Consider the following 24,686-nt stretch of genomic DNA (forward strand, 5'->3'; position numbering starts at 1 on the left):
TCAATGAGACAGTGGGGCTAACACACAATGTGGCACAGCTTCTCAGAAATATCCTTTACTGTTGGAGACATAATCACACTATGCTTTATAGATAAATAGAAGTCCTGAGTCTTTCTGTGTAAAAGCAAATGTAAAGCTTCCCAGTTGGTAAAGTTTCTCCAAACAAAAAACATATGCTGCATATATCATTCATGATACGCAGTAGGTGATGAAAGGCAGATGAGCCTCTTCTCCCTTGGCCTTCAAATAAAAAGCAGTGTTATATGTTTCTTGGTTTACTACAATAAAATATAATTTATGGCTGTACTGCAACATTCACTGAAGTCAAGAATGTTTAAAATTGAAAGGGTTTATTCTCCTTTTGTCAAGCATTTTCTACATACAGAACATCCACATGGTGTAAATTACAGAAGAAAAATGCATAAGAGACAGACTACTGTAAATAATTGAGTAACAGTTTACATGGCTCTCATTCACAATGGGAAAAATTGTTAAAAAGGAAAACAGATTCAGTAGCTAGAAATGTAAGCAGATTTTTTATTTTAATTAAATCTACCTGCCAGGAAGTTTCCTCAAGCTAAAGAGAGATCTACTGTATCACACAGCACAGGATGCTACATACACACACAATTACAATGCTAGAAAATTTCAGGTTTCTAAGTGATTTTACACAATCTAAACTGGAGCAAAATTTTACTTAGAAAAGCTTTTTTTTTTCTAATTGTCTTTAGTAAACAGAGGACAGTTTAAGAGCTCATAAGCATTCCTTAGGAAAATAAAAATAAATAAAAATTACCCCCAAATATTTATGTCATTATTGTAAGTCTTAGATGTTTTACTGCTGGCTTCAATTAGTCACATGTTTATTTTTTTCTGATTTTATGTGCTAACATTGTTCTAAATTTAAGAACCTTATTCTCATTTAGATGTGTAAGCTATGTTTAAATTTAGAGTAACAGTTAGTTAAATTAAAAAAAAAATACAAGGGAACTTTTTTTTGCAATAATCCAATTAGAGATTTGGAGTGGCAAATCTACTAAGCAAATGGAAGAGGTTATGAAATACTTGTACATGACATAACGCACAAGCAAAAACTCTATCCACTGGTTGTTGTCTTAAATCCAGTTCTGAGTTTTATGTTAAGTTCTTCAAAATGCATGTCTCACAAAATTATTTTAAAAAATAACAGTTTTCTTGCCAGTATAAGTGAAGCTTCATATCAGTATGAGAAAGTGTGATTTATTCTAAGCAGATACACATCTTGTTTCTCTTTAGTAGAAACTCCCTGTTGATGCAACCCTGTGATAGCAAAATAACCTGACACTTAGATCTGTTACAAAAAGGTAAAACTTCTGCTATCAATTGAAATGATCTCAACTAAAACTCACAATAAAAATAAACTTCTCAAACTGCAGTGATCAAAAAACAGAGTACAGAAAAAATTGCAAATATAATTTGCCATTTTTTTCCTTAATGTGCTCCACAACCTGATGGAGACTAAAAACTTGAGATACTAAATGCTTCTTTTCAATGACACAAAATCCTGTAGCCACACTGGGAATAAATTATATAATTTCTACTCTTCCTTTTCCTTGTGAGACATTCCCTTCAAGGCACAAAAAGATTAAACAGTGGACAGGATAGAACATTTCAGTTTAAGAAGTCTAAGGTTGCACAACACTTCTTATTTTTTGTTGGAAGAAAACCAAACTGGAATTTAAGTATATTTCAGTATGCCACTTACAAATGCAATGGATCATATTAAGTCATTTGAAATTCCCTGAAGCATAGGTTTGTTGTTTTACTACCTTAAAATATTGTATCATCATTTCATAATTAAGCTTTAGAATTGCTCTCATTATTAAGGTGTAGCATAAATTTCAATATTGATTTTAATCAACCAACGTATCCTCAGATGGTGATTAGTAATAAGTCCCTTTGATGAATAATCAGTTTTAACAATTTTCTATGTCAGAGTTAATATCAAATTGTATCTGAACCAAACAAATGACAGATACAGAAGGGTCTAAATTTCAAAGGAAAACAATATAAATTTAAAGAATGAAGTTAAGTGCAATGTACTGTAGAACTATTCATTCGGTAATTATCTAATATGATTCCTTATGCTTCTCCAACCCAAATTACTGTGTTGCCTCTCTCAACTTCAGTGATTTCACAATTTAACTTATTGAGTCTTCCATCCAGGATAAACAGGGATTCCTTGGAAGGTGTCATAAGGTACTGGCCAAAGAGACCACTGTCCTTGATTAGCCGGTTCTTACTGCTCCATGGCCATTCTTCTGTCTTGACAGGCTCTTTAAGGCTCTTCACCATTTTCACTTTGCCAGAGGAGAGCTCTACAAAGAGCACATCAGTTTGTGTGCTGGAACTAGCATAGATATTGTATTGATGGGCTTCAGTAAATGATGGCTGAAAAGCAACATCAGATATGTGCAAGTTAGTGTGAATATCAAATGCATCCTGTACTTCTCCTCTGATTGTAATGGACTGGACCCTCATGAGACCTTTCACATCATCAATGCTGACAAGGTAGTGCCCATCTGGAGAGATATATGGGGTGCCTGTCACATCACCATTGTATCCAATCACAGAATCAGTGACACTGTCCACAATAAGCTGTGGTAGAATAGCCCCAGTTGTATCAGGCTTGCAGCAGATAAAATAATATCCTCCGAGGTGTGTATAAGCCAGAGACTGAGGAATGCAATTATAATCCTTTAAACTAATTGTCTTGATGTATGACATAGTTTCAAGATCAATTTTCTGGAGCACAGGCTCATCTTTGTGAAGAATAAATCCAAACCTAAGAGGAAAAAGCACAACATCAAAGAAAGAAAGCCCATAGTCTAATTATGCACAAACGTGCAATCTATGTAAGCAAAGTAGATGAGTTAAGATGTATAACAATATGTTCCTGCATATCTCAGCTTCAAATGTTTCAAACAGTAAGCTGCTTATAAATATCTATGTTTTCTTGGCTTCTTTGCAATTATAATTCAGAATTTGTAAAGCAAAATATTTTAAAACCATTGATCTAGTTAATTGGAAGAGTATAATTTGTTCTTTTTTTACAAAGGGTAAGAGGTAAACATTATTCCGGATGTGTCTAAATCTATTGGCATTTTCTATGTTCAGTTATAAAATCAAGTAACTTTTACCAAAACCAGAAGGGATACAAAACTTGAATATCAAGATGCAGTACATCCCACATATTTTAATTCACTTCATTTAGTTCTCATATTTTGTTGAGAACATCAGATTAATCCATCTGAATTGCTATTCAGATAATAATCCAAATCCTTCTAATTGAATTCATCTGAAATAAATATCAAATAAGGATTTAGATTTATGTCTTTCAACCACAAGGACCTCACTTATAAAATTTTTAAACAGCCCTTCTTAAATCACAGAATGTCGATTGAAAATGAGCTGTACAATTAAACCCTAAAATCCCTAAATTTTATATTGATAAAAAAATTAATATAAACTCCATAGTAGTTCTCTAACTATCTGCACATTGTCCCACAAAGGAGCATTTCTGGTCCCATTAATTATTGCATTGCACTCACACAAAAACCTTAAACATTTTCTAAAGCTTAGGAAGTGCACAGTACTTGTTTCCCTTCAAGACAAGAGCATCAGCAGCATTTTTTCTTAATAGGTGCTTCATCTCGACACACATTTCAAACCCTAACTGACCCCTGGATCCTGAGAGCCAGGCTTTCTTGCTGCTGAGTGCTAATATATCTGGAAAGCCTGACAATCTGAGCCAACGGGTTAATAGGATTAACAACAAATAAGGATGACAGTGATGCTGGGACAGGAAATTGGAATGGATTGACTGAACAAGATTAGGCTCATATTGTGTTTTGGAAAGTCTGATTTTGGATGCCTTTTCTTTTAGCTTTGACCTTGACTAAAATACGCTCCCACACTCTTCTCATGAAGCCTACTGAGACTCTTGATGCATGATATTGTGTTGCTGAAGGTAAAATACAGTATTCGTACTTCTGCGGTAAGAGCAATGTAATTTGGCTAATGCTACACACATTGTGAATTGGCAAATGCACATGTTTGTCAGACATTTAAAACAATATTGGGCACAATTACATACTGAATTACCATTTGTAACACGAGGGCTCTTGTCGAGCAACAATATGAAATCTTAAAACTATATGGCCCACTTCAATGCATATATCAACACACTGCATCCAAATGCAGAGAAGTAGAATGATTTAATAAAGGTGACTAGAAAAGAGTAAATAATAACTAAATCCGGATGTCCTTTATGTAATGGCCTCCACTGAGAGTTATCTTTGGGGATTGATCCCCACACCTCCAGTGCTAAACGTAAAGGAACATTAATTGGTAGCAACAATGGACTCATACTCTCCATGAATCAACCGGTTTAACACACTTAACAGTACTTACCTATTACTCAATCTTTCCCATACGAACCATTCAACTGGATTTTTATTTGGCAAGCAATGACTGGGCCAGATAACGTCTTCAATTCTGAAACAAAACTCCCCTTTGACTTCACCTTTAATACCAAATTCCTTCCTCTTCCCTCACAAAAATTGTAACATTAAAATTGCTATGTCAAGCATTCAAAAGTCAGTAAATAAAAATCAAAAATGGTTTGTCCCACAACATTAACTCAGCTTAACAACACAGCCTTTCTACTCTATGGTGTACATTAATAAAAACAAAAAATACATTTAACAAGGAAAACAGGATTTGAAACCACCATGTATTTGTAACACAGCTGAATTAACGCTGTGGGAGAAAATCTTAACCTTTGGCATTTCTTGACTTTTGAGATGAGTGAATACAATTGACGATTTTAAAAAAAAAATCAGATGTTTTCATTTAAATCAGATTTTTTTTTATAAATTAAATACATTTTTCTTTTAAAAATAAACTTGTTTAAAATTAAATCTAAAATTATAACAATGTATGTTAAGGCCTAAACTTGCTACAATTTATAAGTTGACTTGTGGCCATGATCCTGAAGAGGTTCTGAGGCAAACTTAATTTATATATAGTTTGCAAAATTACCTTTATGAGTCAAGCCAATATAGCTAAAGTGAAAACAGAAAACATACAGTATAAATATTAACATTATTAATGTTAAGGTAAGTTTGGCAATCAAGCTGAAGCCTAGCGATGTCTATTAGTAGTTATATTTTTGTTAGTAGAAATAGCATAGGAGTTAGCATAGATTATAAGATTTAGCAATATGTGCCTTGTGATAAATGTGTAAACTGCAAAAGTACCAGTATAACTTTTGAAATAATGAAATTTTAGAAACTTTGTAACAGGAGCTGATCACATTGATGTATTAAAACTATTAGGAAATGTACTGATGCAAATAGCTTATGTTAAGAGTTGAAACCTTAATTATGGTCTTTCAGGATACCATACACAGGCAAGAGGCTAAAATTTAACAAGTTATCATCCTGGACATGTGTGGGTGTTCAGGGTATAAAAGCTAATGTGTGGATATTCACAAGTGGGTTCAATAGAATGACAAGAGCAGGCAGTAGGCCAGATCCTCACTTCCACTTACAATGTGCTCCACTTATTGTTCTTTCCATCTTCATTTCTAATGGTCGCCATAAGATTGTAAGTATGAGCAAGAGAGGGGGACACTTTGTTATCTTTACTTTGCTTTATGATAATTTTCTATTCTTTCAATTATATTTACCTGTAACACCTAAAACTCAATGTCTGTGTGTGCACCTACCAATCTCATACATAATAAAAGTGACTGAAGAAAAGAATCTGTTGTTAGTGACCTGTGCAATTTCCACTCCAAAGTTATCAAAGGCTACAATTAAAACATTTAAATAAATAAATTTGCTGGAACAATGAGCCCTCCTCTGGTTGCCCCGTCTCAAAAGAGATATTAGAATTGGGAAAGGTGCAGAGAAGGGCAACAGAAATTATTTGGGGTACAGAACAGCTTCCATATGAGGAGAGATTAAAAAGACTGATGACATTTTCCTGTGGAGTCAAGGGCTCAAGTAACAACAAATAGGCTGCGGGCAAACCAGCTTATCTAGCAGCTAAAAAGTTGTAATTTAACTGAATTGTTGCAAAACCTTAAAATCACCAGTTTAAAAAAAATCAATTGGAGGGAAAGTGAGAGGAAGAGAGAGATTTTAAAGAGCATTTTAAAAGGCTTCTTTTCTATTTATAACTGGCTTTTTTAGAGAGAGTCTCTGAAATTGGGATGGGGATGGGTACATGAATGTGCAGGGGATGGGTGTATGTGTGTGAGGGGGACAGCTGTGTGTGTGTGTGCGTGCATGAAAGGAGAGTCTGCTAGTTAAGGCACTGGACTGGGATTCAGATATGCAGTTTCAGTTCCTGGATCTGCCACAGACTGCTTGTTCGACCTTGAAGAAGTTAATCTCTCTGTGCCTCAATTTCCATCTCTAAAACAGCGATACTACTACTTTATTTCTGACATCCTTTGTCATCTTCTTAGATTTCATATTTTTTGGGGCAGAGACTCTCTCTTACTTTCTGTGAACACAGCATGACTAGATGGTGATCTCGATTGGGGCCTCTAGGTGCTACTGTAATAAAAATAAAAGGAAAAATAATGTACACCTCCAGCCGCTGGAGGTAGGATGTATTGCCACTTCTCTCACTTGGAAAGTCTGGTGGGAGGAAGCAGAATTAGATTATGGTTCAATCTCAGAAGAGTCCCATCAGCCAACCTGCTGTGTGGACACATTAAATCAACACACCTCAGTTTGGCCTGACAACTTATTCTTGGCCAGATCTTCCCTCATGTTGGCTGTGCTGATCCCCTAAAGTCCTTCAGTGGAGGGAAGATTGCAGCTGCCTTCTGCTACAAACCCTACCCAATAGACTTTTCTCTCCCAAAGGCCACAGCCAAGGACTGCACCAGAATAAACACTGGGTTGCTGATTCCAGCCCACTCTATTAAAACACTTATGGCTGGAATTTTCAAAGGATCTGGGCACCTAACTCACTTAGGTTCCTTTCAAAATTAAGCCTATAAAGTAAACACACCATAAGATAGCATGCAGAGGCTCGTGTATTCATATAGACCTTGGATTTTCATACCATGTTTTGAAAAGAAACATTTTAAAAAGAAAGATTTTAGTTTTAAAATTAACCTCACAACATTTTTGATCTATAGCTTTTATCATGTCCATGCTTTGCTGATTTCACACAAGGGCATTTCAATTAACTTTTTCTGAAATAAAAAGAACGAATGACCAGTTGTGATCATACACTGTTCAAACTAAATGTTCCCTCCAGCCTAAAACCATGTCTTCTTATAAGGCACTGATCTAGTAACTGGGGAGGGGGTTTGTTGGTGTTTATAATTTTACATTTTAAAAGATTGTCAAAAGGCTGGCCATTCTTTTGAGGGATATAAATCTAAATAAATAAATACTAATACAATGCACCATTGCTGACAAGTGTTTTTATGTTAATCAGCCATAACAATGTGGAAACTCCTCAAGTAGCAGTGAATGGCTTGGGGGACTAGCACTGGGATTGATATGGAAGCTTTTCTCTCAAGATTGTCAGTTGTATGCAGTGTTGTAGCTGTGTCAGTCCCTGACTATTAGAGAGACAAGGTGCGTGAGGCAGTATCTTTTATTGGACCAATAGCTTTTGTTGGTGAGAGAAACAAGCTTGAGGGCTTGTCTACACTGGCACTTCACAGCGCTGCAACTTTCTTGCTCAGGGGTATGAAAAAACATTGTATCACCACTGCACTCCCAGCGCTGGCAGCTACGCCCCTCGTGGCAGCGCTTTAATGTTGCTAGTGAAGATGTGCCCTGGGTCTGGAAAACACAGAGTGTCACAACTAAATACAAAGTGGAAGAGATTGTTTAGCATAAGTAGTTAACAAATATTTCAAATGACTATTCAAGGTGAAATGGCCCATTAATACCTCTCCAGTCATTGGAGGTGGGGGAGGGGGAAGGGGCAAGGGGGCTGTTAGTGGGTTATATAAAGTGTTCACCCATGGATGATGTGGTATTCTTGTCTTTTATCATTTTCCTGTGAGAGTCCATTTAAGAGCGTAGTGATTGTCTGATTTCATCCACATAGTTGTTTTGGGGGCATTTAGTGCACTGGATGAGGTACACCATATGCTGTGATAGGCATGTGTAGGACCCCTGGATCTTGAAAGGTGTGTCACAGACAGTATTGATCGTTGTAGCAGTGGAGATATGGCTGCAGGTTTTGCTTTGGTTGTTCTGGCAGAGTCTGGTGCTGCTTTGAGTTGGTGTGTCCTGTCTGTGGGGAGCTTGCTTCTGATGATGAGTTGGAGAGGTTGTGGGGTTGTATGAAGGACAGAGGAGGGAGTTTAGGAAAGATTTCTTTCAGGATGGGGTCCCATTGAGTATGGATTGTAGTTATTTGATGATACCCTATATGGTTTCAGTGTTGGGCGGTAGGTGGCAATTTGGGGTGTGCAGTTGGAAGGGGGTTTATTTCTGTATTCAAGCAGGTTCTCTTGGGGTATTTGGTGGCCCATTCCATGATGCAATCTACTCTGGTGGAGTGTCCCTGTTTGGTGAAGGTGGTTTTGAATGCATTAAGGTGTATATTCCAGACTTTCTCCTCAGAGCATATTCTGTGGTATCCGAGTGCCTGACACCTCTATAATAATAAGCACCCCCCACAATACACCTTTCAATATCCATGGGTCCTACACATGCCATCACATCATGTAGTGTACCTCATCAAGTACACTAAATGCCCCAGTAACAACTATGTGAGTGAAACCAGACAATTACTGCACTCTTGAATGAACTCACACAGGAAAATGAAAAAAGACAAAAAGACCATATCAGCTGTAGCAATTCTCACAAAGTGATCACTCTGTATCTGACATATCAGTCCTCATCCTCCAAGGAAACCTGCACAAAACTTTCAAAAGATGAGCTTGGGAGCTAAAATTCCTAACTTTGCTAGAAACTAAAAACTATAGAGCAAATAGAGACACTAGTTTTATGGCTTATTACAACAATCTATAATCCACTAAAAAAAACCCCTCACCACACTTCTTTTCCCTCCAATGACTGGAAGGATACTAATGAGCCACTTTACTTTGAACAGTCCCTTGAAATATTTCTTAACTACTTATGCTAAACAATCTTTTCCACCTTGTATTTAGCTGTGACACTTTGAGTACATTTCCCAGACCTGAAGAAGAGCTCTGTGAGAGCTCTAAAACTTGTCTTGCTCACCAATGGAAAATTTCCAGTAAAAGATATTACTCACCCATTTTGTGTCTATGACACGGCCAGTTAGAATTTCGCCTAGATTAATAGCAAACTGATTAGGTTGGGGTTGGTTCTACTTTGAGCGGGTGGTTGGCCTAGAAGACCCCCTAAGGTCTCTTCCAATCCTAATCTTCTATGATTCTATGACTCTATGAAATGGCCATTTTTGCCATCTCATGTTTTCTCAATGTCCTATATGACATGAATGGTTTGTTATTTCAGTGCTGATTCCTAGTAGAAGGATGTCCACTTCACAAAACTGGCTTTAAATAGAACCTATTGTTGACAGTCTCAGCAGATTGGTTAGTGATTGATTCGGCAGAGATGTCACTATCCACTTAGCTTTATATAAGGTTCTTTCTGAGCTGTGTGGGAAAGTCTGTACTGCTACCCCCTATGTTTCACCTGCTCTGTGGATGCAGGAATTCAATCTCCATGACAAATTTCAAAAGCACTTAATTTTAAAATATTTTTGTTTTTTAAAAAAATATAGCCACGCATAATCATGCCAAGAAATTATGCCTGTGGCTTATGTGCTGCACGACTATTTTATGACTAGGCCTCCAGTAGAACAAGTGATACATCACAGAGCCTTCAGTTTTCCCAAATGATTCATGGGTAAGACGTGGTGTGTTTAATGCAAAGTTTCCTCTCATACAAGTTGATATAAAGAGTCCTCCCACTGTTCATTAATCCCTGATTAATATTTATGAGTTCAACCCTCATGTCTCCTCCATGCAATAAAATAATGCTCAGTATCAGGCAGCCTATATGGCATTTGTCAGAGCATGTACTGGGAGCTCAAATAACTCAAGTCTGTAAGACTAAGTAGCTAAAACTTATTTTTTTCAACCATTTACTTTACAATTAATGAAGGTGAGAAGCTGTAACCTGCAGGCACATCACTGCATGAAGAATATTTGTCAGAGTTTCAAAAGCTGTAGTCAATTGTTTCTTTCTTCATTTATTCCATCTGACTATCTAATACAAATCTCAATCTTCCTAGAGGTAAAGAAATTTAGCCAAATTGTATTTTGTGACTAACAACCAAAAGAAGGGTTTCAGAGTAGCAGCTGTTTTAGTCTGTATTCGCAAAAAGAAAAGGAGGACTTGTGGCACCTTAGAGACTAACAAATTTATTTGAGCATAAGCTTTCGTGAGCTACTGCTCACTTTGTAGCTCATGAAAGCTTATGTTCCAATAAATTTGTTAGTCTCTAAGGAACCAAAAGAAGAAAATTGAAGCAATAATACCTTGCTCTTCTATAGCACTTCTTAGCTGGTTGTGGTGCTAGAAGCACTCTACAAGCATGAATGAATTAAGCTTCATAATACCCACATTAAGTGCTCTGGGTAAGTACTATTATTATAGTACCAGCTTGGGTAAATTGAGGCAAAGAGAAGTTAAATGACCTCTCCGAAATCACACAGCGCAGGTTGGAAGACAATCCAGGAGTCCTGACTCAGTGCCCCGCTCTAATCATTAGACCATACTTCCCCCAGAAGTAAAGCACAACCAATACAGATAGTTATGTATTTTTCTAATTCAAATGAAAGTAGCTATGTCAAGGTTCCTCCCCCACTCTGAACTCTAGGGTACAGATGTGGGGACCTGCATGAAAAACCTCCTAAGCTTATCTTTACCAGCTTAGGTCAAAACTTCCCCAAGGTACAAAATATTCCACCCGTTGTCCTTGGACTGGCCGCTACCACCACCAATCTAATACTGGTTACTGGGGAAGAGCTGTTTGGACGCGTCTTTCCCCCCAAAATACTTCCCAAAACCTTGCACCCCACTTCCTGGACAAGGTTTGGTAAAAAGCCTCACCAATTTGCCTAGGTGACTACAGACCCAGACCCTTGGATCTTAAGAACAATGAACAATCCTCCCAACACTTGCACCCCCCCTTTCCTGGGAAATGTTGGATAAAAAGCCTCACCAATTTGCATAGGTGACCACAGACCCAAACCCTTGGATCTGAGAACAATGAAAAAGCATTCAGTTTCTTACAAGAAGACTTTTAATAAAAATAGAAGTAAACAGAAATGAAGAAATCCCCCCTGTAATATCAGGATGGTAGATATCTTACAGGGTAATTAGCTTCAAAAAAATAGAGAACCCCTCTAGGCAAAACCTTAAGTTAAAAAAAGATACACAGACAGAAATAGTTATTCTATTCAGCACAATTCTTTTCTCAGCCATTTAAAGAAATCATAATCTAACACATACCTAGCTAGATTACTTACTAAAAGTTCTAAGACTCCATTCCTGGTCTATCCCCGACAAAGACCAGCATATAGACAGACACACAGACCCTTTGTTTTTCTCCCTCCTCCCAGCTTTTGAAAGTATCTTGTCTCCTCATTGGTCATTTTGGTCAGGTGCCAGCGAGGTTACCTTTAGCTTCTTAACCCTTTACAGGTGAGAGGAGCTTTCCCCTGGCCAGGAAGGATTTCAAAGGGGTTTACCCTTCCCTTTATATTTATGACAAGCTATATTAAAACATATAGTATCTTTAACAACTAAGTTAACAATATGTTCCAGCTGACTCCCTGAATTATCTCAAAATCTATATCTGACATGAGACTTTTTTTATGTTACGTGTTCCTTAATACTTAGCTGTGCTTATATTAATGTGTCTTGCCTCCTGTAAAGGAAAGACTGAGTAATGTTCAGCCTAAAATACAAAAGAAACAGCTTTTTAGCTGAACTTCATACGAAAGCTGAGGTGAAATATTTCAGTTCTTAAATAGTAGTTACATTCATAGTTAGGAGAAAAAAATGCACAGAGAAGTACAAATGAATACATTTATTATAGCTCTAAAGCTAGAATTGGAACAGATTCTGAATAGCTCAAATGCTGGGACATAGTTGAGAAATGGATGAGCTCTTCTGAGCTCTAGATTTATGGAACCAATAACCAGTATACAGGCAAAACCAGAGAATGGGAAAAAAACTACCAGCTTAGATCTCTGCAGCATGTTTTCTCACATACCCTCCCTCTCCCCCCATGATGAAAGATTTCCACTACCTCCCTATATTCATTGACAGCCACTGCAAACTAGTTCTTTTTCATTAAACACCCTTCATGGTCATGCCTCTCAAAATTCCTCTCTCCAGTTTCTCCATTCTGCCAATAACAGCCTCTTCTCCCACTTTGAAGTCAGACTGGACTTCTACATAGAGTGCTTCCACCAACGTGCACGGGCTGAAATTGTGGAAAAGCAGCATCACTTGCCCCATAACCTCAGCCTTGCAGAACACAATGCCATCCACAGCCTCAGGAACAACTCTGACATCATAATCAAAAAGACCGATAAAGGAGGTGCTGTCATCATCATGAATAGGTCGGAATATGAACGAGAGGCTGCTAGGCAGCTCTCTAACACCACATTCTACAAGCCATTACCCGCTGATCGCACTGAGGGTTACCAAAAGAAACTACACCATCTGCTCAAGAAACTTCCTGAAAAAGCACAAGAACAAATCTGCACGGACACACCCCTAGATCCCCGATCAGGGGCATTCTATCTGCTACCCAAGATCCATAAACCTGGAAATCCTGGATGCCCCATCATCTCGGGCATAGACACCCTGACAGCAGATTGTCTGGCTATGTAGACACTCTCCTCAGGCCCTACACTATCAGCACTCTTAGCTATCTTCGAGACACCACTGACTTCCTGAGGAAACTACAATCCATTGGTGATCTTCCTGAAAACACCATACTAGCCACTATGGATGTAGAAGCCCTCTACACCAACATTCCACACAAAGATGGACTACAAGCCGTCAGGAACAGTATCCCCAATAATGTCATGGCAAACCTGGTGGCTGAACTTTGTGACTTTGTCCTCACCCACAACTATTTCACTTTTGGGGACAGTGTATACCTTCAAGTCAGCGGCACTGCTACGGGTACCTTCATGGCCCCACAGTATGCCAACATTTTTATGGCTAACTTAGAACAACACTCTACTTGTACTACATTGATGACATCTTCATCATCTGGAGCAATGGAAAAGAAGCCCTTGAGGAATTCCACCATGATTTCAACAATTTCCATCCCACTATCAACCTCAGCCTGGACCAGTCCACACAAGAGATCCACTTCCTGGACACTACAGTGCTAATAAATGATGGTCACATAAACACCACAATATACCGGAAACCTACTGACCACTATACTTACCTACATACCTCCAGCTTTCATCCAGACCACACCATATGATCCATTGTCTACGGCCAAGCTCTACTATACAACCGCATGTGCTCCAACCACTCAGACAGAGACAAACACCTACAAGATCTCTATCAAGCATTCTTACAACTACAATACCCACCTGCTGAAGTGAAGAAACAAATTGACAGAGCCAGAAGAGTACCCAGAAGTCACCTACTACAGGACAGGCCCAACAAAGAAAGTAACAGAACGCCACTAGCTGTCACCTAGAGTCCCCAACTAAAACCTCTCCAACGCATCATCAAGGATCTACAACCTATCCGGAAAGACGATCCCTCACTCTCACAGATCTTGGGAGACAGGCCAGTCTTTTCTTACAGACAGCCCCCCAACCTGAAACAAATACTCACCAGCTACCACACACCACACAACAAAACCACTAACCCAGGAACCTATCCTTGCAACAAAGCTCGTTGCCAACTCTGTCCAAATATCTATTCAAGGGACACCATCATAGGGCCTAATCACATCAGCCACACTATTAGAGGCTCATTCACCTGCACATCTACCAATATGATATATGACATCATGTGCCAGCAATGCCCCTCTGCCATGTACATTGGCCAAACCGGACAATCTCTATGCAAAAGAATAAATGGACATAAATCAGATGTCAAGAATTATAACATTCAAAAACCAGTTGGAGAACACTTCAACCTCCTGGACACTCAATTACAGCCCTAAAAGTAGCAATTATTCAACAAAAAAAAGTTCAAAACCAGACTCCAACGAGAAACAGCAGAACTGGAATTAATCTGCAAACTGGACACCATTAAATTAGGCTTGAATAAAGACTGGGAGTGGATGAGTTATTACACTAATTAAAAACTATTTCCCCATGCTAATTTCCCCCCCTACTGTTACTTACACTTTCTTGTCAACTGTTTGAAATGGGCCATCCTAATTATCACTACAATTTTTTTTTCTCCTGCTGATAATAGGCCACCTTAATCGATTGGTCTCGTTAGAGCTGGTATGGCAACCCCCATTTTTTCCATGTTCTCTCTCTATATATATCTTCCTAATGTATTTTCCACTACATGCATCTGATGAAGTGGGCTTTAGCCCACGGAAACTTATGCTCAAATAAATTTGTTAGTCTCTAAGGTGCTACAAGTACTCCTTGTTCTTTCATTTTATCTCTATTGTCTCAACCAGTGAGTACCCGCATACTTTAGGTGTGATCAATTTTCCACTTTCTCTTATAGAATCAATGGAATTGCCATGGCAGGTTAGACTAGTGGTCTGTCTGGTCCAGCATCCTGTCTGACAGTAGCCACTACCGGATATCTAAGAAACCCTGCAGTAAGAAGTTATGAAATAGCCTACACCCAGGGAAAGTTTCTTCCCCAGCCTTTTCATTTAGAGTTGGTTTATGCTCTGAAACATGGGGATTTAATTCAGATTTCAAAGTATATTTATTTTTAAATCCTAACAATGGTAATTCTGGATACTCACGCTATCCATATTACAATGACTCTATTGGTTTTTCAAGTTCTACTTGCCTCCTTTTGTTAGTTATCTCTACCTACTCTTGCATTGTTTTTCAATATTTTTCCATTGTTTTAACTGTTGTGACCTGTGAGAAGAATGAATCATACATTATACAAATATATTAGGTTGTAATGTATAACCTCAAAAGGAATAGAACAGAAGTCTTCCAGTGTATGAGAAAATATTGTGTAAGAGTGTGGTATACATATTCTGATGTCACCATGGGATTTAGGTAGCTACCTCCTTTCCATTCTCTGAAACATTTACATAAGAGATTTGTCATTGTCTTAGTGCATGAGTTATTTTCACAACTGCTCCAACGCTACTGCTACTGCAGAAAAAGAATTCAGTACATGGTAATATCCACTGTTGGGTATGCTTTATACAATACTCCTATTCAAATTCTACATCTGTGCCATTTGGACTGGAGCACCCTCCCTGATGCCGTAGAGTAGACCAATACAAGTAAAGATTCTCTTTTATTGATGGAAGGAGAGTCCTCAGTTTGATTATTTTCTTTCTGTGTTATATTCATCTATATTTCTACCCCTACTTTAAAAATGCTTTGAAGGTATTAGCACAGTTTAAAGTCTAGGTGACTCTGTGGACAGATGAATCTGAAGTCCAGATGCTTATTTGAAATTTATATGAACTACCAAGCCTATGGAAGCTTCCCCACCCCAAATCCTCCTTGCTCCCAGAAAAAAAAACACCCCTTATAGCCAACAGGTTCTCGCTCCCCCAACCTTGTCTGGGTACCTCTCTTCCTGTCCTCTAGCACTGAGAAGAGTGGGGGAGCCATCTTCTAAACTCCCACAGTGGTGAGCTTCATTGCAGCACTTCTATCTCTGTTTAGGGATCATACAGTCTTATTTACCCAAACCAATATACATGGCTGTGAAGCAAGCAGGATAAATGTTGTCCAGTTCCCCTCTGAAGAGAGGATATAGAGCCAGAGGACACATGTGACAGCAGATGTTGATGGTCATACTGAAGAATAAATTTTGTAGCCTCTTTTAAAATCATTAAAAACTTACTATGATATTTTTAATGCTTTCATCCGGAAGCTGCATTCCCTCAGGCTGATTCTACTCCCTATATGCCACCCTGGCAGGGTATGCAAGCTGCAGTAGAGACACAAGTAGCTAGGGAAGAATGTCTATGGTAAAGAAGCTGCATGGGGCCAACACGTGCCCCTATCCAGCCCTCCCCTCCTTCCCTTGCAATTTCCATTTCAGGGGCAGAAGATGGTCTGAGGGCTATGGGAAATTCTGGGCTGCTGCCATAAATCTGCATTGCTGGATTCGGGTAAGCCACTATAAGTTAGAGCAGCACTCTGTTGGGGTCTGTCATGGCCCCCTCAGCAGCCCAGAATCCATTGGGTGCAAGATTGGCAGGAAAATCAGCTTTTTCCCCATGTCCCTGTGCTGTACCACTCTGGAATTGGAGCTCAGACACTACCCCTCTCTATGGTGTAGTCTGCTTCACCCAACTTTCAAGATGGCACTTTCTTTTCTGATAGTTAATTATTATTTTTGTTAGAATTAAGACACTTAAAATATGTTGTCATTTGCTTTGTTGGTGATTAGCTGCAGTGATGAAAATATCTTCCATATATTATACAAGGATTTTTAATTCAGTTACTGCTTGACACATTCTATAAGTTTCTCCGTTTTCCTTGTAATGAGGGCAGTAAACAGTTTTACTTCTGATCTATTACTTTCTAAAGGAAGGAAACAGAATTTTGGTGTCAAGGATAGGGAGGTCACATGACTTTTCTTCTCTAGTCTCCTCTCAAAAGGCCACAGGTAGAGTTAGTGCACAAATGCTTCTTTTGCATGTTAGCTACTTTTGCGTCAAACAGAGGGTCCTCTTGAATGTAACATGAGGCCCACCTTCCTCCCACCCTCAAAGGATGAGCATACTGCCTCTGCTTATAAATAAATTCAGTCTTGTGCTTCAGTTTATGAAATGGATGCTCAAATTTATACTTCTCTCTCATAGAACAAAGTACACTGCTAGAGATGGACTCAACAAGTCCTGAAATTTGGGGGATTCACCATCTAGATCCAAATTCTGCAGCTCAAGCATATTTTAGCCTCATCACCGTTGGCGATGTTTTCGAACGCTGAACATTTAAAAAAAAAAGACTCTGCTTCTTAGGACCAATGGTACAAAGGCATTTGGTAGAACTGCAGATTATACTGCTATATTTTTAAAGTCTTGTATTTCCCACAATGTATGTCTTGGATCAGTTTATCAATAAATGGCACGGAGATCACATCCCCCCTTTTGGGTTAGGCATGGTGTTACACATGAGCCCTGCCTCATTGCCCTTCACTCAGGTTACAAACAAGTCCAGACAGACCTTTTTATCAAAGAGCATCCCTTTTCCTATAAGTGTAAATAGGACCTTACCCAGATGCACTTGGGCACTGATACTCTCTGACTCCTTCATTCTTCACTGCACAAGGTAACACACACTGTTTCTGGAACCCTTCCAAGTTCCTTCTCCTTTTCAGACTTTTCTTAAGCAGGAGGTCTACTTAAAACAGAATTCCCTCCAGCTCTCCTGCCTGGAACCGTTATTCAGATTTTCTAGGCCTTCTTAAGTAGGAGCTCTCACCTCTCCTCTCTGGAGCTAAGTTAAGGTCAGTCAACTTAACACACCAGCTTCTCCTTCAGATGGTTCCTTTTCCTTAATCAGGTTTCAGACTGTTCCAAATGCTAGGCTTTCTTTATTGGGATCTCCTGGTGTCTGCCCTGCTGTGAGGGAGGAGGCAGCATTTATTCTCCCACCTCATCCCCAATTGGCTGCGGGAGAGGGAAACCTAACCCTACCCCCTCTGCATAGTTGGTCTCAGGCCCGCAAAAAACTGTAAAAGGATTTTCCTCTGAACACTTCTTACTCATAGACTATCAGAGTTGGAAGGGACCTCAGGAGATCATCTAGTCCAACCCCCTGCTCAAAGCAGGCACAATCCCCAATTTATTTTTTATTTTTTTTTGCCCCAGATCCCTAAATGACCCCCTCAAGGATTGAACTCACAACCCTGGGTTTAGCAGGCCAATGCTCAAACCACTGAGCTATCCCTGCATAGATCCCTAATTTTTAGAAGGAAATTAGAATTTTTAGAAGCAGACTGCTTCTGCTCCAATATCTAAGATCTCCTTGTAGCTATAATTGGATCTTTCTAACTCTTAAAGGACCATGCCAGGTGACAGGGTGGGCTGACCATTAGTCATCACTACTCTTAAGCAGTCAACTAACCCCTCACATGCTACTTAGATCTGTTGGACTAACAGCTTCCAAAACTTTTGGCTTTCTCCTTGTGGTAGGTGTCCAAAGCCAGCCTACCATTTTTGAGCAAGCCTGTGAAGCAAAGCATTACTTTTCTAACCAAATACAACTGATGACTCTTCACTATGACCACACCACTATTCATTGCAAAGGCCTGAGGATTTTAGAGTTGTGGGTGCCCAACAACCCTGAAAATCACACTCCAAAAAGTTTCAAATTTGGCATCCAAAAAAATGGAGGCATCAAAAATCTGTAAATACTTTTGAAAATTCTAGCTAAAAATGACCAAGGCTGCAGTGAGAATCAGAACCAGAACTAGATTTCAAATATCGGTGGCCCTTTCCCCTGTCCAGGGCATAGTCCACTAGCTCAGACAGACACTCAAGCTACTTTCCTCCATGGTCAGAAATCACAGTGGCTGCTCAAGAGAGAAGCTAGCTCATCTACAAGTAACTGGCTAGGATGGTGATGGATGTCAGTCCCAGTCCCATATTTGCAAATTGATTTGGTTTCCTTCTAAAAATTCAGGGATCTATGCAAATACTATCTATAGGCTTCAAAGATTAGTCCTGGGTATTTGTAATGAAGGACCATAAATAACTCTGTGTTTTAGGGAAAAACTACTTTTGAAACACTAGTGATCAATTTAGATATTTTTATACTTTTACATTTTCAAAACTATGTTCCCAAGGAAAAGGGCTAGACATTTGAAAGAAAGAAAGAGAGAAAGAAAGAGAAAAACAAAAGAACAAAAAGAAAAAGAGAAAGAAACTTGTGATTCTCCCTTGCATTTCTAGGCCCCTAACAAGTTTTCCAAAGGTAACTGTGCTTATTGCAAATCTAAATGTGCTAGATATTGTTTTTACTATTAAACTAAAAGACTTGACATACTTTGCTAGTATTAATGTGATAGCTGCCAGTGATATGGCTTCTACTAGATTTCTTTCAGATATTCCATTTACAAATGTGGAAAAATGTTTAGAAAGGAAGATTAAACTCTGAAGAAAACATTAATATTTTTCCCCAGGAAATCGTATATACATTATCGGCACTGTAGCTTTAATATTTTATGGATGACACTTAAATAACTCAAGATGATTTTTTTAAAATCTACCAAATACACAGCAGTCGCAAAGCACTGAATCACATAGTTAGTGTATAATAATGTGGAGGTTTTTAAAGAAATATTGTGATTGGTGTGATTAATTATTTTAAGTTATTCCTTTTAAAAAAGGCATTTTGAGTGTGCCTTTGTATGTACACACAGTCTGATACTGTCAAAGATAATAAGGAAATTGGACATCCACTTTCCATGAATTTCTAATGGCCACTGGGCTTCTCTCTCATTAAGGTGGCATGCACATACTGCTATATATTATATCTTTACATAATATGTATGTATGGAACAGAATGGCCACCACTGAAAAAAGAAGTCAGCATTTGCCAGTTGTTTCACACAGTGATATTTGAGGTTACTATAATTTCCCACTGTTTAGTATAGGAGATGGCTGTGTGAATTGTGTGATATCTGACTTCTGTACAACACGCTAGTGCTGGGTGGATAGCTCAGGAAGAAATTCAAGGCCACTTAAAGGTAACATTTGAGTTCCTGCTGCTTTTAGTTTTAGTCCAATTAACGTTGATTGAACTGCTGCATCATATGACCTCAATGTAAATATCACTGAAGGGTCAGATGCAAGGGCAAAAAGAACTGCACCTTCTGAGAACTGATCTCTGGGGAGCAGGAAAAGCTGTTTCCCTGCATTTCTGAAACCCATTTCTGGAGTTCAGGTGATTCAGATTTGACCAAACTCTGTATCTAGCTGCTGAATGTGAACATCTCTAGGCTGTTCGATACCAGTAACACTGCATCCCCAATAGTACACTATTGCCATGATGACATCTGATACAGTTAACTCCTAGAGTGAAGTAATATCGTCTGAAACCTCAGATGTATGACTTTATTCACAACTCTACTGTTATTCTGAAAATAGTTTCAGACAGTTACAAACGCTAGTGAAGATGTGCCCTTAGTCTGGTCTTATTCTAAATGTTACTTCTTAGAGAAACTGTGCTCACTATTACACAGGGATATCTTGGCAGAGAAGGAAGGTCATACAGGTATTGAAAGAAATAATTAAGGAAAAGTGCACTCAAATAGCGAAAAATTACCATTATCTCTCTTGCTTTTTTTAAAAAAAAATTAAATGTTATATTTATTTTTAAATATGTTTATCTAATGAAATGAGCAGGAAAATTGGTTGAATGGAATGTGCTGTAGTCTATGGAAAATATAAAGTCATTTTCAGTTTCTATCTTAGTCCCTGCTCCCACAAAATACCTACGGAAGTCAAGAGGCATATTTATGGAATCAAGAGTAAATAGAGTGAGTGAGGACTCCCAAGAATGTGATGCTATGGAAGGAGAATGAGCACTTAAGGACAAATTTCTCTCTCAAAATAAAAATAGATAAAATAGCAAAAGGAAAACAAAATAGGGGAAAAAGAAAGGGCTGGACCAATTAAAGAAGCAGGATTTATCCTTTCTATCAGCCAAGAGCAGTGGAAGATTTAGTGGTGCCCAAGACCATGGGACTCCAGGTTTACATAACTGTCTGTAAATAACACTTTGAAGGACTGGGGTCTAACATCATGAAGAGCGTCTCTTCAATCCATATAGAAAACTACTAATTATCACAAACAAAATTCAAAAGAAGCAAAATGTTATCTGCTAGCTATTTTTCTCATGAAATGGAGTAATATTCACTATACTCCCAGATAGGGAAATATTCATTTAAAAAAAACAAAAAGAAGCATGTTTTTTCATGCTTTACTAGGCTGTTCAGCTCAGTTACTTTCAGGGGCCCATTTAGTTTTTGTGATAAATAAAATATCAAAATTATTACACTTTTCACTCTAAATATTTGATCCTCTAGGAGTCTGACATTTAGTATCCCGAGTATTCGCTATTTATTTCTTTTGTTGCTCTCCAGTTTATAGCTACACAGAGATGGATGTGTGAGCGTGACTGACTGGTTGCACAGATCATTTATTTGATCTGGACATTTTAAAGTACCACACGGGTAACCTTCTCTGACTAAAATATTTGTAAACAGGCTATACTTCTTTAGAACCATTTTATATTAAAATATCCTATTATGTATTACACGTACATATATTTATCTATAGATAACATATACTTTAGACTGAACTGTTTCTGATGTCAAAAACTGTCAGCAAGTGCACAGCAAACATCCCTTCATTCTTGCCTACGACAGTACACTTCCGGCAGATGCCGAGAAGGGCCCTTTGTTTAATTTCTGTAACTCAAAAATTGTTGTTTGATGATAAGGAAAGGCTAAGTAGATATTGCCAGTGGCTATTGCTCATCAGAATAAAAAGTTGTTTTTCTTTTGGGTGCTATTACAGTCTCTGACCTTTAAAGTTCATTTCCTTAATTTTCCTTTCCTGCTGTTCTCTATGAATAATAAAATGATACTGAACTTTTCCATCAATATTTAGTGCTCTGTTTCTGTGGAAAGATTAATCATTCATTTTTTGGTTTGGAATATTTGTGTGTGAAAATTCTAAGGAGGTAGAAGTCCACCTGACTGAGGACTCATCTAAGTGGCACACACTGATAATTCTGTGTTGTTTCTGTTATTGAAGGCCTTCTTCCCTTCCCTTTCCTTCCACAATTTATTTTACTTGTTGCATCACAGAGAGTAATATTGCAATATTTTTTATATAAAACACAACAATATTTTACTAGCCTGTAATACTGCAGTATCACTAGTAATCTACTCATTAGGGGAATCCAAATATTGTTACTCTGAGGATCACAATATGGGAGTGGATTAGTAGGCCAACCAAAAAAGGCAGAGCAGAGGAATGACAGGAAAACTGAGTCTTATAAACTGTTGCATAAAAACAGCCAACACCGTGTGAAACACCCTCATTACCCCCAAGTCAAAAGGTAAGCTCTGATGAAACGCAGGATTGATGATAGGACTGTTCCTTTAGTCCTCAGACTGTTCATGCTGCTCAGAACACGGCTGTTCCAAAGGAAGTGCTGGGTTCTGAGCTCTGTAAACAAACCTAAAGGTGTGTGAGAGCTTATGAACATGAAAACAGAGATAAGTACTGTGTGTGTAATTGAGAAGAATGGAAGGATTTTCCCACTTTTAAATTCATTACTTTTACTGAATGTGCATTTATCGACCTCAGCCCAAACTGACCTCAGCATGCTAAAGTAATAAAGCAATAATAATAATGATGATGCAAAGCATTTGTGAGGGTTTCCTTTGCAAACCAGTCTTGCCCATCTAGCTGATACTTCAGAATGTGAGCAAATTTAGGGCTCCATTTCCCTTACATTGGAATAACCCTTGAAGGGAAAAAGAACTTCATGAGTTGCAAATTTTTGGATTTTCTGAATAATTCTTCTGTTGCAGTGGATGGCTGGGAATGGTTTGCCCCCAAGGAAAAGACTACAGGTTCAGCCTGAGAACCCATGAATCCTGAGACTCAAATGGATGCTGACGAGTCCCCTGGAAGCTCTGGTCCATCATGGAGATGTGCAGAGCTCATGAAGAGTTCAATGTAACTATAATGATGTAAATGAGAACAGAATTTGGCCATGTAACTAACTGCAAGTGATTAACAAAAACCTCATTACCAACCTTTGCAATTTTACTTCAAATCTCATGATACAGTATCTGGTGCATGGGGGAGGGGGGGAGAGGAGGAGTCTGAGTCATGCCATTACACGAGAATCCCGACTTTCATGACAAAAATTAAAAGTAAGTTTCTAGCATTTGTGGTTGCAGAGGAACGCCTGAAAATGTGAAGTGAGTGTTCCTTAAAGGCTCAAAAATACAGAAAGCAAATTTAATTCTATTTACACCAATTTCCTGATTTTCAGGAGCCTGACACATGATTTTTGAAACCATGGGGTTGGCAATTTTGAAGTGTGGAAAAACTTGGGTCTGACTTTAACTCACAGAAGTGTAAATCATGAGTAATTCCACTGACATTAGTGAAGCTGCATCAGTGAAAAACCTGTATAATAACTGTGAAGAAATCCAAACCCTCTTAGAAAAAAAATGATTGAACAACAGCTCCCATATATCTGAGGGACCTTGGGTTATAGTCTACTTTTTTTGTTCTTATAATTCAGACACAGGAATATATGTCTGATAGATATTTCAAAAATACAATCCACTTTATCATTTGCTATTTAACTTGTCGGTGGAAAAGCCACCAAAGTAAGTTTAATTAACTTGTGGTCATTCTGTGCAAACAATAAAGCATTTAAACAAACAAACAAATAAAAAAACAGTCCCTTACCACATATACTGAATTTAGTTTAAAAATCGTGCTTTGGAAGCTGACAAAATGGGTAACTGTTAAATTTCAAGATCACTTAATACGTCTTGCCATCACTTGCCATAATCTTTATAATTTGATTTATCTGAAATATGTATGATTAATTAGGAGGGCATTAAAGAAAAGTTACCTGCTGCTCTTTGAATACCATGGACAACAGGCTACACCTCTGTGGGTTAGTTTTCTGCTATACTTGAATGTGTTTTAGAATAGATTACACACGTGCTTTATTTCCATGTAGTGCTACATGCTGCTGTCCCAAAAAGAGTGGATGAAAGAAGGTGCTACAATTATTTGAAATAATGGTTTATTTGGCCACTTCTAATGGACTGGGTACCCATTATCCCCTCCTGTACACCAGCTCTTAAAGATATTTGTACAGGCATTAGGGAAGAAGAAACATATAGGGTGAAATTCTAGTCTAACTGAAGTCAATGGCAACATTTCCATTGACTTCACTGGGGCCAGGATTTCATGCACACAACTTATTTATGGCCGGATTCTAGCTGGTGCCTGAATTGCTGTGAAAGTAGGATAGGTCACAAAGAATTTCCTTTCACCACCACCTTTGTGCCACAGCACACAGCTGATCTGAATCCCACATGTTTCTAACAGAGTACTAAGCATCAATTTTGATAGTTATACTGAAAGAGTTAGGTATTTACTATCATCTTTACTCAATTAACAATTAGCAGCTATACTTCTGCAGCCCTTGCAAAAATTCTACTCCACTCACTCACAACAAAGATTTTGGGTGGGTTTTTTTGGGTGTGTGCGTGAATTAAATCAAATATTTTTTTTCTTTATCATCAGTTTTCACTGTATAAAGGAAGCAAGTAAATGTCACGCCCGAAATAATGGTCAATTTAATAAATGTAATCAATGTAAGAGTTAGCTATGTTGAAATAGCCTTTGTCTGTATAAATCAATGACTTTTAAATAAACATAAT

General features: G+C 38.2%; 1 protein-coding gene across 4 annotated transcripts in view; it reads right to left on the bottom strand.

Annotated features, from left to right (window-relative positions):
- Nucleotides 1–333: 333 nt before the first annotated feature.
- Nucleotides 334–24,686, bottom strand: part of FSTL5 (follistatin like 5) — a 576,686-nt gene continuing 552,333 nt past the window's right edge. For all 4 annotated transcript variants that reach the window (XM_048847574.2, XM_048847577.2, XM_048847576.2 and 1 more), the window contains one exon: nucleotides 334–2,824. In XM_048847574.2, the coding sequence (XP_048703531.2) occupies nucleotides 2,122–2,824 (703 nt within the window). In that variant the 3' untranslated portion in view covers nucleotides 334–2,121. The remainder of the gene's footprint in view (nucleotides 2,825–24,686) is intronic.

This window comes from Caretta caretta, chromosome 4 (genome assembly GCF_965140235.1).
Source record: "Caretta caretta isolate rCarCar2 chromosome 4, rCarCar1.hap1, whole genome shotgun sequence".
Taxonomy (NCBI): domain Eukaryota; kingdom Metazoa; phylum Chordata; order Testudines; family Cheloniidae; genus Caretta; species Caretta caretta.